At 46.9% G+C, this 12,543-nt stretch overlaps 1 protein-coding gene across 7 annotated transcripts in view; it reads left to right on the top strand.

Moving 5' to 3' along the window:
• Kug (FAT atypical cadherin kugelei) overlaps positions 1-12,543 on the top strand; it is a 322,747-nt gene that overhangs the window by 100,653 nt on the left and 209,551 nt on the right. For all 7 annotated transcript variants that reach the window (XM_071782437.1, XM_071782436.1, XM_071782435.1 and 4 more), the window contains exons 2-3: positions 6,321-7,287; positions 7,794-10,507. In XM_071782437.1, the coding sequence (XP_071638538.1) occupies positions 6,452-7,287; positions 7,794-10,507 (3,550 nt within the window). In that variant the 5' untranslated portion in view covers positions 6,321-6,451. The remainder of the gene's footprint in view (positions 1-6,320; positions 7,288-7,793; positions 10,508-12,543) is intronic.

Genomic DNA, 12,543 nt, shown 5'->3' with positions numbered 1-12,543 from the left:
ACAACGATAAAATACAAATCTAAATACGGGAATATATATCGTGAATTTTTCGTCTTACGACATAGATATTCCGAACGATTGCAAAGAAATTCTGAGGCCGTCGTTAAATTGCGCCGATGTAAGAACTGCAGCGAGCTCGAAAAAGATTTGCATCGCGATACGCGCGGGAGAAGTAAGAAAATCATGGCCGAGAATCGTATTTGCATTACTGGATTACGTTCGAAGGTGCCGGCAGTTAGAACGCCGCTTTTATCGCTTTTTGTCGCATGCTCTTAGTACGTTCTCCCTTTTTCCTCACTTGGTCTCTCTCGGGGAAAATGGTATAGTAATGATCGTGCACGATCTTCGCCGCTGCTTGTTTTCGCCTTTCTTCTACCCGGACTTTAAAGCCGCGCTGCAACGTTTTGTTGCGCTCGCATGAGCGCCTCGGTGGATACGTTGTCTCAGAAGCGGCAGCCGCACTTCGCCGAAGTGGCTTCGCTAGTTCTTCATTTGGATACTCAACAAGCCGTCTGCATTGCATGATTTGCAGCTGCATTCGCCATGTAAGGATGAAGAATCGAGCTATATTTTCATGTGTACGCAGGTAACTGGATTGCCAACGAAACACGAAAATCCTCTTTCTCCAGGAAAAATCTCGTATTAAATAGACATTTCGGATTGCATTCTGCATAATTTCCGCCACTACAGCATCTATTGCACACTTAACTGATCGTCGGATATTTATTTCCTTTTCACAAATGCGAGAAGAGAAAGAAACGCTGAATGAAGTTAACTATAATGAATTCTGTGTCGGCGTATTCATCAAGTAAACAACAAAGTGATGATCGGATTTACCATCATATTCATGCGCAGATGAAGCCGCATTTTTCCGAATGCGATCGTTCCGCAGGCAAGAGTTAACGTCGTTTGTGTGGCGCCAACGTGGTGTCGGCACGTTACGGTATTTTCTTATCGACGACGCGCGTTCCTTTGCAATTACGCGGTCGAGCACGAGTCGAGTGAGAGCGGCATTATTAGCATCGGAAATGACGTGCATTAAACCTCGGGACAATTTGAGCTCGCGGAGATACTCGAGGCACGAGAGTGGTTGAAGAGAGAAAATGGAAATAACACCTAGAAGCACGTACGTTCCCGGGCCTGCTCGCTCGGTTCCACGGTGCATTCGACATTGTCAAAACTTTGCACATTAGACGCCGTATATTGGAGTATAACACAATTCGCGAGACTTCGCGCGCGGCTAGGTGCAAGAAATCCTATCTACATAACGGCGCGACGTGCAATAAACGGCTTAGAGGAAGTTCGATCTTTTTAGCAATACCCATCGTTTCGGGACCGTTGCATCGACGCGACTACAACTCCGTCCGGAAACTTGGCCCGCTGCTCGTCGAGAAAATGCTCTTCCGCGAGAGCTTTCGAGGCGAGTCGCTTTAAAGTACAAGGCAAAATGGGCCGAGGGAAACGCGATCTATAAATCGTGAAAAGATAAGTGTTACTGAAACTCACCCGGATAATTCCGTTAACAGTGAGACGCCGGTTTTACGACGTAGTAATAGTTCTTGTCAAGCCGTGTACCAGAGTCCGTACTCGGATTTGGAATATCTATTTATATAATGCGAATGAGACGGCTTTCTAAACAGACATTCGCTTTATTGTGAACTCGTGAATAATATTGTATATGACTGGGTAGGTACTTCAACCTCCAAGTCAGTAATAAATAAGTATCTTTGTTCTATCATTTTTGTACGCGAGTTATATTTTCTGTTAGAAATATTCACCAATGTATTAAATATTATAATATTCTCTGTTTGAAGACTTTCTTATTTACTGATTTCTTATTTTTGTAACATTTTAGTGAGTAAATTGGCATTATTTACAGCTACGATTAACGCTGGTGGGAATGTAAATAGCAAATGCTTGAAATGCTATGCGTGTTGGCCTATTGAGAAACCTCGATACCGGTGTGTATTTTAAGATACTCTTAAGCAGATATCTTGGATGCGGGGCGTGTTGGTGTGTTGGTGAGCACGGCTCGCCCTCCCTCGGCAGAGATAAGAAAAGATATCGTCCGATAAAAAGCCTGGCGTGTTCTCAAGAGCACCTGTAAGAAATAAAGTTGGCACGGAAGTGCAAGTGTTGATAACGAGTTCAATCTATAAATTACCGACACGAGGCAATTAATAATAATGAATAGGCTGCTTTAATCTCGAGTCTTAACTTATCTCGAATTTTAACTTCAAATTTAAAATTCGTAGCTCTCAGTCCTGAAAGTTTTTGGAGTGCTTTCTTCTCGTTGATAAGCAGCAATAACTTGCTCAGGTTAATCATTCTTTAAAAATTCCATAAAAATTATTTTCTACCTGTAAGAACTATAACGATAACGTTTAAAAAAATGATATCAAGAGAGCTTAAGACATTTTTACGCCGTGAAAAGAACGCAGTGCTATTAGATAATTCAGCGTGCACTTGAAACAGCATCGCAAGCTCTCGAGTACCATTACGATAAATAGATGAACAATAATGTTCTTTTGTTGCATCGAAAAGATAAAAGCCAATGGCACGAATCCAGGGTGATTACGCTGCGCACGGAATCGCAGACATTAATCGGATTTGTCCCTTTGTTTCGATCTTCGTGAAGGGATGGAGAATACAAATACGTGTTGGGTGCCGCGAATGCGTTCCGGAATAATTGCGTCACCGTCGTCGAATATTTCGCATCGCTACGCGAGCATCGGTTGCCTTTTTTCGGGCCTGCAGGTTGAGATGAGGCGGCGAGGTATGTTTGCTCCGTAAACTGACAAAATTCGTTACAACGACGACGGGTAGAACATGTAGAGCTCGAGCTCGGGAATTAATTCCGTCCATCGTCCGCCTGACCTCTTCGTGCCGCGCACTCCGCGGTCGTTCGTCCCTCAAATGGACGCGCGATCGTTCGCGTATTTCGCATTGAAATACCGACGGCGTACGTTGTTTTCGCTCGTCGTTCGTCCAACCGGGCGATTCCCGCATTTTCTCGCCGACAGTGCACCGGGGCTGGGGGAACAAACGTACGTTTATTCGTGCGAAAAAATATCGCGGGAATATTCTCGAGCGATCCGCCACGCCGCGGCGCCGCGCCGCGCCGCGCCGTTTTCTTTTTGTCCCGTCACTATCTGTCCCTCGATCATTTTTTAAATCCCCGCCATATCTCTGCGAGACCGATGCTCCGTTTTCTGCGCGCGGCATCGCAATTCATGCTCGATTTAACTGGCAGAACGAGTTTCTGCGCGAGCATTGTCGCGACCTCCGAACGCCATAAGACCGCCTTCGGGGTACGAAATCATTCATCCGTTGTTCGCTCAACTTTTCGTGGCGAGTTCAAAGCCGTTTAAATCTCATCGAAAAAAGGAAAAGCGGGGTGATACAGGTAAAAAAGAAGCGCGTAATTTCGCTCGAATGTTTTTGCGCCGCACTGTCAAAGGCTCTGTGTCGCGGTTCGTTGTTTCTGCAATTCAGCTTCGGTGTCTTGACTCCTTTGAGAGGAGAGAAAGCCCCACGGCTTTCGGGAAACCGTCGAGTACAATCTCAGACGTCCGTCGTCATTCTCGATATCCACATAATCTCACTTTGTCACGGTAGTCATTCCAGCTAGACGAGCGTTCCGCAAGCGGCATCGAACGTCAGGAAAAGCAAGAAAGGGATTGCGGAAGAAATTGTGCCAACATCTCCGTCTATCTTCTATTCGTCTATCTGTCGTTCTTATAGATATCTCGAAGTGAATTTAAGCGGATATGGAAGAAACTTGATTTTATTTACGTATGCATGCGGCAGAGTCACGTAGACTCGAGTCTTTCTACATATCCGGCCTCGTATGCAAATATATTTGGGAAGATTGCAACGGGATTTCCTCTGGACTTGACCGTGTAATGCAGCAGGATAAATCCGAGGAAAATGTATTCCGCGGTCGACATGATTGCTGAAGAGCATACTTGATATGGTGGCAAACGTTGTCACGTTTACGTAGAAATGTAACGTCGTGTGTGTCGATTAACACCTTCGTCGCTATTTGAGATGTGCGCGCAAAACGCTACTGCGTTAAACGCTACTAGCGAACTCGTGGAATTTAATTTATTTCTCAATTTAAAAAACATTAAATTCATTTCTTTTTCTTTATCTTTCTTGTAAAACAATTATTCGTTGTGATACAGCGTTTTAATTATATTTTATAGATTACATTTTATTTTCGTAGTTCTCTTTTTAATTTTGTATCGTTTAAAATATTAAATCCAATCTTTGGTAATGGACAGTTTTGCAATTTTCGGTTTGCTTAAGGGAAAACGAAACATCTCATTAACGTATCGAAATTGTAAATGCGCGAGAGAATGTCAACTGGTTGGCGACGCGTTCAAGGTTGGGTGCAAGGCGAGGTGCAAGGCTTCAGACGCGGTAGCAACGTAATATGCGAATGTTGCAGAGGCGCCAACTTGGCGCGGACTCGCTCGCTTGCCTCGTTTTACTTGCATGCGCGCGTTCTTCGGGTGTATTATCACGAAAAGATACAGCGCAGCACATGCAGGAATTGCGAGGAGGTGGAAAATGCGCCCGGCGCATTTAAGCGGTTTTTTATTACGCCGATTATGAATCAGTGGCTACGTAATTGGCTCCGAGGTCCAACGCAAACTTTCTCGCGCGCGAAAACCAGAGACGTATCTTGATGTTCCACGTTTTACTTGATAGGAGTTAAAGGTCAATTTTCTTTCCGCTTGTCGTTAAAGCGGATGCACCCTGTAATAATAATCACGTCGTCCTTACGAATTTCTGAGTGGAATAACTTCGAGCGCCGTAACGGACGCGGAAAACAATTCCGTGATTCTCCGCGATTTCGCGACTCGCAAGCGACGAAGCGATTCGAGGTCTTATCTCCAAGAGATAATTATGCGACCGGAGAAAACGCGATTCTAATGATGCGATTGCGCTCATTCTTGTTCAGATTATCACGGTCTTTCCCACTTCCGAGCAGAAACAAACGTTGGTTAATTTGAAATTAATAATTATTTAGATTTTCTCGTTGGCGAACATCTCAAAATCTCTTTTCCACAATGGAAAGCGGAGAGCTACCCGTGATCTGTTATTTATTCGGATTTGCGCGGTGCGCTTTCGCTGGCGTAATGTATCGTTCCTATTCCAACGGCGCGGCGCGGCGGGCGGACGTATCGATACCGAGCTGTCAAATGCGCGGCATATACATCGGTTCGTGCAAATGCGGCCGGAGGCATCGTTGGTCAAGATTAGAGAGTATACGAGTGCGGGACACTGGGAAGATAGGCAAAATCCTGGTAGCCTCTATCGTATCCCACCTGCATCCTGACACCAGTCGTTGATATCGCGGCTTTGGTCCTGGAACTGTTGGACGGCGAAGTGTTCGTCACACTAGCTAGAATTCACGAGACACTACTAATCTGGCTTGGTGTATCTTTAAAGAAAATAATATTTTTATATCTCGAGAAAGAAACACTCCCTAAGTACCACTCTCGGTTCTACTTTTATCGCTTTTGCTAAAGATGAATAAAAAACTTGGTAATTACTGCATGTAACCAGTAAATTAAATTTGTATTTCGTAAATTGCCAGCAGAGAAATGTATATTTATTTAGTAATTGTTTAACATAAACGCTAATATTTTTTACTGCCTTTATTTCGCGTATTTAAAAGAATATCTCTGATTGGGGTCACATGCATACATATATGTAGAAGCGGAATATTTTATAACTTCTCTACGAAGAATAATTTAACCTGAATCTTCTGAGCAAGAAATGAACTCGATTGGCGTACTCGATCGAGCGCTGCAATGTCAATGGAATTTTAATTTGCGTTTCGATACGTGAATATTCTATAGTACTCTTCCGGGACAATCGTATTTCACCGAAGCGACGTAACGAATACATAATTGCATTTGATTGTCCCTTTTACGTTCAATGGAATTCCGCGAAATGGACAATTGAGCGAAGTTAAGAGTCTCATCAATAAATAATTGATTCGGATAGTAGAGTATTCGCAACGTCTCACACTCCAGTGATTTATCTACCGTTTCGTACCGTCGATCGTGCCGTCGATCAATAATGCACAACCGGAAGGGAGTTTGGTCTCCATCCGCTCGTCCTAACTTCCTCCCCTAAACCTAGTCTAGTCTTCGTGCTCAATCGGGTGGAACTCGGTAGCTGTCGCGGAAGATAATCTTGGATCTTGTCGCTTGACTGTATTTACGTGCTAGACTACCGGCCTCTTCTCATCTTCGCCTAACTCGTCGCTCAGTCTCTAACTTCGGCGCTGTTTACTGTTTTAGGTGACCGCCGTCGACACGCGAAACGGGGCCAGAAGTCTCGTGCCTCGCAGTGGCCTTGTTCTGCCGGGCAAAAGACAAACCGGGTGGAAGCGTTTGTCGACAAGGACCGACGATGAGCTAGCGACACCATCATGCACAGGATGAAGCATCGCGCGTTGCATGCTTGGCCATGGTTGTGGCTGTGGCTGTTTGTGGCCACGGCCGGCTCCCCGTCGTCCGACCCCCCCGTGCCAACGACTCTGATACCGCCACGTGGCGGCGGAGATGGAGGCGCGGAAGGCGACGGCGGCGACGGCAACGGTGGCGGCGGTTCGATGAAGCCATCGATCCCGTCGATCGGCACCGCAACGAACCTGCCGATCACGTTTGAAGATGACGCGAGTCTTTTTTCGGGACCCGAGTTCCGTTTCACGCAATCTCTATACAATGTCTCCATTCCCGAGAATTCCATCGGCAAGACGTACGTTGTGCCCGAGGAACGGATGGGCATAAAGCTCGCGTCCGCCGACAGTGACGTCGACGTAAAGTTTCGCATAGTGAGCGGCGATCGCGAAAAGTTCTTTAAAGCGGAGGAGCGCACGGTCGGTGATTTTTGCTTCCTCCTGATTCGGACTCGAACCAGCAACGTCGACGTGCTAAATCGCGAACGCAAAGACCGATATGTGCTCGAAGTGCGTGCCACCTCGAGCAAACGCGACGGTAGAAACAGAGTGATTGCGCTCGAGGCGGACGCCACGGTGGTGGTGACGATTCTCGACACGAACGATCTCAATCCGTTGTTCTATCCGATCGAGTACGAGACCACCGTGACAGAGGACACGCCTTTGCATCGCAGCATACTCAGGGTAATCGCCGAGGACGCCGATCTCGGCAGAAACGGCGAGATTTACTATAGCTTTGCCGAGGAGACCGATCAATTCGCCGTTCATCCGGTCAGCGGCGTAATAACGCTCACAAGACCGCTCAGGTAAGTGCATATTTTTTTTTTCGGTATCTCGGTCAGAGTAAATTGCGTAATCGCGACCTGTTTCACGAAGCAGAAATGCTTGAGCTTCGAGATTCGAAAGTTTAATTCGAACGAAATCAATGAACTATTTGATTGATTTGCAATATAATGAAAATTCGTAAACTAATTTTTGCAATATATTATTTAACTTTATTTTTCTATTTATTCTCAGAAAAAATTCAGATACAAACGATTTGACTATACCTTTAGAGAGTTAAATATTATGTATATCTTTAAGAATTTTTGAGATTATATTTTTTCTGTTATATTCTTCTCTGAATTTGCATATTAAAGGTACTTATTTTGTACAGCATTGCGACTATACATTTCATTTTTGCATGCTGTACTTTAGCGGAGCTTGTTAGCGTGTCAAACAAACTCTTCTTCTTTTTTCATAGTTTCCATAAACTATCTATAGAATCATCATAGTGTTGTAACGTTAGCAAACAACTCGTTTTCTCTGTTAGGTACGCGGAACGCGCCATACACGAACTGGTAGTCCTGGCGAAGGATCGCGGCGCTCTGTTCCGCAACGCGGGTACCAGCCGCGCGAGCACCGCTAGGGTCACGATCAGGGTACGGCAGGTGAACTTGTACGCGCCCGAGATCTACGTGCACCAGCTTCCCGACATCGTCGAGAATTCGAACGCCGACATCTACGCGATCGTGCGGGTGATCGACCGTGACGACGGCGTACACGGCCAAATCGCGAGCCTCGACATCGTGGGCGGCGATCCGGCCGGCCACTTCAGGGTGCGTCCGGCCGGCGGGCCGCGCTCCGGCGAATACAACATCGAGGTACTGCATCTGCTCGATCGCGAGACCGCGCTACAAGGTTACAATCTCACCCTGCGCGCAATGGACCGCGGGGTGCCGCAGCGATACAGTTACAAATTCGTGCCGGTGCATTTGGCCGACGTGAACGACAACGCCCCGGTGTTCAGTCGCGAGATCTACGAGGTCAAGGTGCCGGAAACGGCGCCCATTAACACGCCGATCATAAGGCTCAAGGTCACGGACGCGGACGAAGGGAAGAACGCATTGGTGTATCTCGAAATAGTCGGCGGCAACGAGGGTGGCGAGTTTCACGTGAACGCCGAGACCGGTATGTTGTACACGGCCGTCAATCTGGACGCCGAAAAGAAGGCGTTTTACACGCTCACGGTCTCGGCGATCGATCAAGGTAATGCCGGCACGAGAAAGCAATCCTCGGCGAAAGTGAAGATCAACGTGGTCGACACCAACGATAACGATCCGATCTTCGACCAGCCGGAAATGGAGGTGCTGCTGGACGAGAACGAGCCGGCCGGCACGTCCGTCGTGCGAGTTACCGCGAAAGATCGTGACTCCGGTGAGAACGCCTACATATCTTACAGTATCGACAACCTTAAGAAAGTGCCGTTCGAGATCGATCATTTCTCCGGTATCGTCAAGACCAAACAGGTGCTCGACTACGAGACCATGAAGCGGGAGTATTTGCTACACGTGCGGGCCAGCGATTGGGGCCTGCCCTATCGGCGTCAGGCGGAGATGCAATTACGAGTGAGGTTGCGGGACGTGAACGACAATCGACCACAGTTCGAGCGGATCGACTGCACCGGACACGTGCCGCGATACGTGTCGATCGGCTCCGAGATCATCACCGTGTCCGCGATCGACTTCGACGCCGGGAACATCGTCAGTTACCGCATAGTGTCCGGCAATTCCGACGGTTGCTTCGCCCTCGACTCGGCCAGCGGCGTCCTTTCGGTCGCCTGCGATCTGTCGGACATCAAGGCCACCGAGAGAACTATCAACGTTACCGCAACCGACGGCACGCACTTCGCGGACGTCAATCCCGTGCACATACATCTTGTGAACGCCAAACGGAATCTGGGCTCGCAGGCGAGAATCCTGACGGATGAGACCGGCGCTTTCGAGTGTCACGACACCGGCGTGGCGCGCAGATTGACGGACGCGATCGCTTCAGCGGAGAAGAATAACATGCCGTCGCGGGAGGACGAGTACACTCTGATACCGAGTCGTTACGGCGAGAACGTGCACGCGCCCGAGTTCATCGATTTCCCGAACGAGATACGGGTCAACGAGTCGCTCAAGCTCGGCACGATCCTCGTACGAATACGCGCCCGCGATCGCGACCTCGATTATAACGGCAAGCTCGTTTTCGTTATATCCAGCGGCGACCGCGACTCCGTCTTCGGCATCGATCCGGATACCGGCGATCTGAACACGATTGGTTATCTGGACCGCGAGCGGGAAACCGAGTATTACCTAAATATAAGTGTATTCGATCTGGGAAAACCACAGAAATCCGCCTCGAAGATGCTGCCGATCACCATCTTGGACGTCAACGACAACGCGCCCAAGTTCGAAAAGTCATTGGCGAGTTTCAGGATCTCCGAGACCGCGCTGAACGGCACTAACGTATGGCGCGCCAACGCCACTGACGCCGACCTCGGTGACAACGCGCGCGTCACTTACTCTCTCGTGACGGAGACCAATGACTTCCGCGTGGATCCTGTGACGGGCGTATTGAGCGTCTTCGGAAAGCTCGACAGGGAACGACAAGAGATATACGAGTTAAGGATCCGCGCGCGTGATAATGGCGGCAAGGACAACGACACTCCGCCCTTGTACTCGGACGCGCTCGTCAGAGTGACGGTCGACGATGTCAACGACAACGCTCCCACCTTTGCGCTGTCGAGTTACAACGTCAAGATCCGCGAAGATGTACCAGTTTGGACCGTCGTAGCCGTTGTGGACGCCACGGATCCCGACGAAGGCGCGGGCGGCGACGTGGAATACTTTCTGTCGGACGCGATGGAGAGCGAAGGTTTCTTCAAGGTCGACAAGGTGTCGGGCACGGTGAGAACGACTCAGAGCTTGGACTTTGAGGAGCGGCAGGTGCACACGCTGACGATAGTCGCGCGCGATCGCGGTGAGCCGTCTTTATCTTCCGAGACGATGCTCGTGATCGAGGTGATCGACGTGAACGAGAACCTTCATTCGCCAGTCTTCGATGACTTTGTCGTGTCCGCGAGTGTCTTCGAGAACCAACCTATCGGCACCCTCGTCACTACGGTTCGAGCGAAGGACGCGGATCCCCCCGGTGGAGATTCGAGAATTGGATACAGCATTCGTGGAGGCGACGGCGTCGGCATTTTCTCCATCGACAACGAAGGTGAGTGATTAATTAAAATAATAGATTATTTAAAAAATAAGTAGACCGTTTAAATATACTAGCGAATCGATGCAAATTCGTTATTAATCGTTCAGCAGTGCGATCAGAAAAATTCTTTTCGTCTAAAAGATTGAAATGAAGATAGAGAGATTGCGATTTTCTACAACACACTGAACTTTAATCGATATTGGCTGTGGGCACTCTTCAGCAAATAACTTCTATGTCTATACGCTCCACGTAAATCGCCGCGTTCATATTGAATTCAAGAATTTCCAATCAAATATCGCAAGATGTGCGCTTCCTTTGAGGAAGGGAACGAAACGGGTATCTGGGCCTCACCAGATTTCCCAATATCCCGTTCAATAACCAACGAATGGAGACCCGCGCAACGAGTTAAACACATTCGACCTCGTAGCAGCAATTTCAATTTACTCGTCAAAACTAGCATTGCTAGTATATGCTAGCCAGGGTTCATAAATGTCTTCACGTTAATAGGTACTTTTAAAAGATCTAGAAAAAAAAGACGTCGTGTCTACATATTCATAAATCATGACGTTCCCATGTAGATAAATAGGAGACGCCGAGCAGTAACCGTGAGAGGTAGCATTTGACATATGTTGTAATTCAAACACGAGGTTAAAGCGCATGTATGAAGATTTAAATTTGTTTTAAATAATTTAATAGAAAATATAATATTTTAATTCCTTATTTTTGCAATTGAATTTTCAATTTGAATTTGAACTTTTAATGTAATTAATTAAATTAATATAATTATATTATAAATATTAATACAGCTTTATATATCATAAGTACGTGACATTTTCTCGAAAAAAAAAAGAACTCGCGCGGAAACGTTCGTTGGTGCTTATTGTACGTGCACGGGAACGTCCGTATTTTTTTTTTCTTTCGTCTCTTTTCCGGGTACTTCTGTTGGCCCTTCAGGCACAAAAGGGCGCGCAACGTGCGCGTTGTGTCCTTTCTGCATCGGACACGGCCCGCGCCGGACGCGTCGTGGCACCGTTCCAAGGCGAAGTTGCAGCGTCGCGGCCCATTAAATTTCGATGCAGCGAGCCTAATTGAATTACGGTGCCGCAGGACCCCCCTTTTTTCGAGTGCGCGAGGCGCATTAAATTTCTCCGGCAGTCTCCTTTCACCGCGGAAACGTCTCTCGAGAAATCGCACGTCATTCCGCTTAATGGCTAATTCCTGTGTACCGGTGCCACGTCGGTCACGGCGCGCGGTCATAATGCACCGATGATCGTTTCTTGATGAATGCACCGGGCGGGACGAATGTCTCGAGACGAAATAGGTTTCTTGCTAATTCACGAGACACGCGAAAACTACACTTTCGACGCTCGCGTTAGGCAGCATTGAAAGTTTAACGCGATTGCGCTTGCAAGTTTATTCGACTGACAAGAACGATTTTTTTTTCATGATATGTGTTACGATGCGATGGTCATCTTTTCGGTTTCCACAATAGCTCATCTCTCACGACGAAAAGTATCGACGCAGGTTAAAAAAAAATATATGTATATACGCTCACAGTCGTTGCTTTCAGTTATTCGATGTTTTCAATGTTCGCTGAAATAGAATACGATCGTATACACTCAATACACTGTATATTGAAGTAAATATATTTGTATATTGTGTGTGCATCAGCATGTATATAAACTTGATACGGATACATACGGTGTTGATTTATCTGCCAACCGTCAATATGCAATCTTTACAAAATTTAAAGTCTTCGTTTGTTTTTTAAAGAAGTCATTTGTTTATTTTTATTTGAACCTTGTATATTCAAATTTTCTCAGCGAAATAAAATTTCAAATCAAGTATCTCTTCCCAAATCAAAGAGTGACCGCAAAAACAGACCAAAAATAGCCTGTTTTCACCCTTGTCTTTTTTCACCCTTGAATTTAGACTTCTACTTAGTACTAAATGATAGTCTATAATGAGTCATGAATCCTCAGAAATTTTCAGATTGAGCCGGCTTTGAAAAAAAAAGAGGCGAGGGGACTCACTCTAATCAAGCACCC

The sequence above is a fragment of the Temnothorax longispinosus genome, chromosome 6 (genome assembly GCF_030848805.1).
Source record: "Temnothorax longispinosus isolate EJ_2023e chromosome 6, Tlon_JGU_v1, whole genome shotgun sequence".
Classification (NCBI taxonomy): domain Eukaryota; kingdom Metazoa; phylum Arthropoda; class Insecta; order Hymenoptera; family Formicidae; genus Temnothorax; species Temnothorax longispinosus.
The sequence above is the reverse complement of the archived record's forward strand: the minus strand, read 5'-3'. Positions and strand labels throughout refer to the sequence as shown.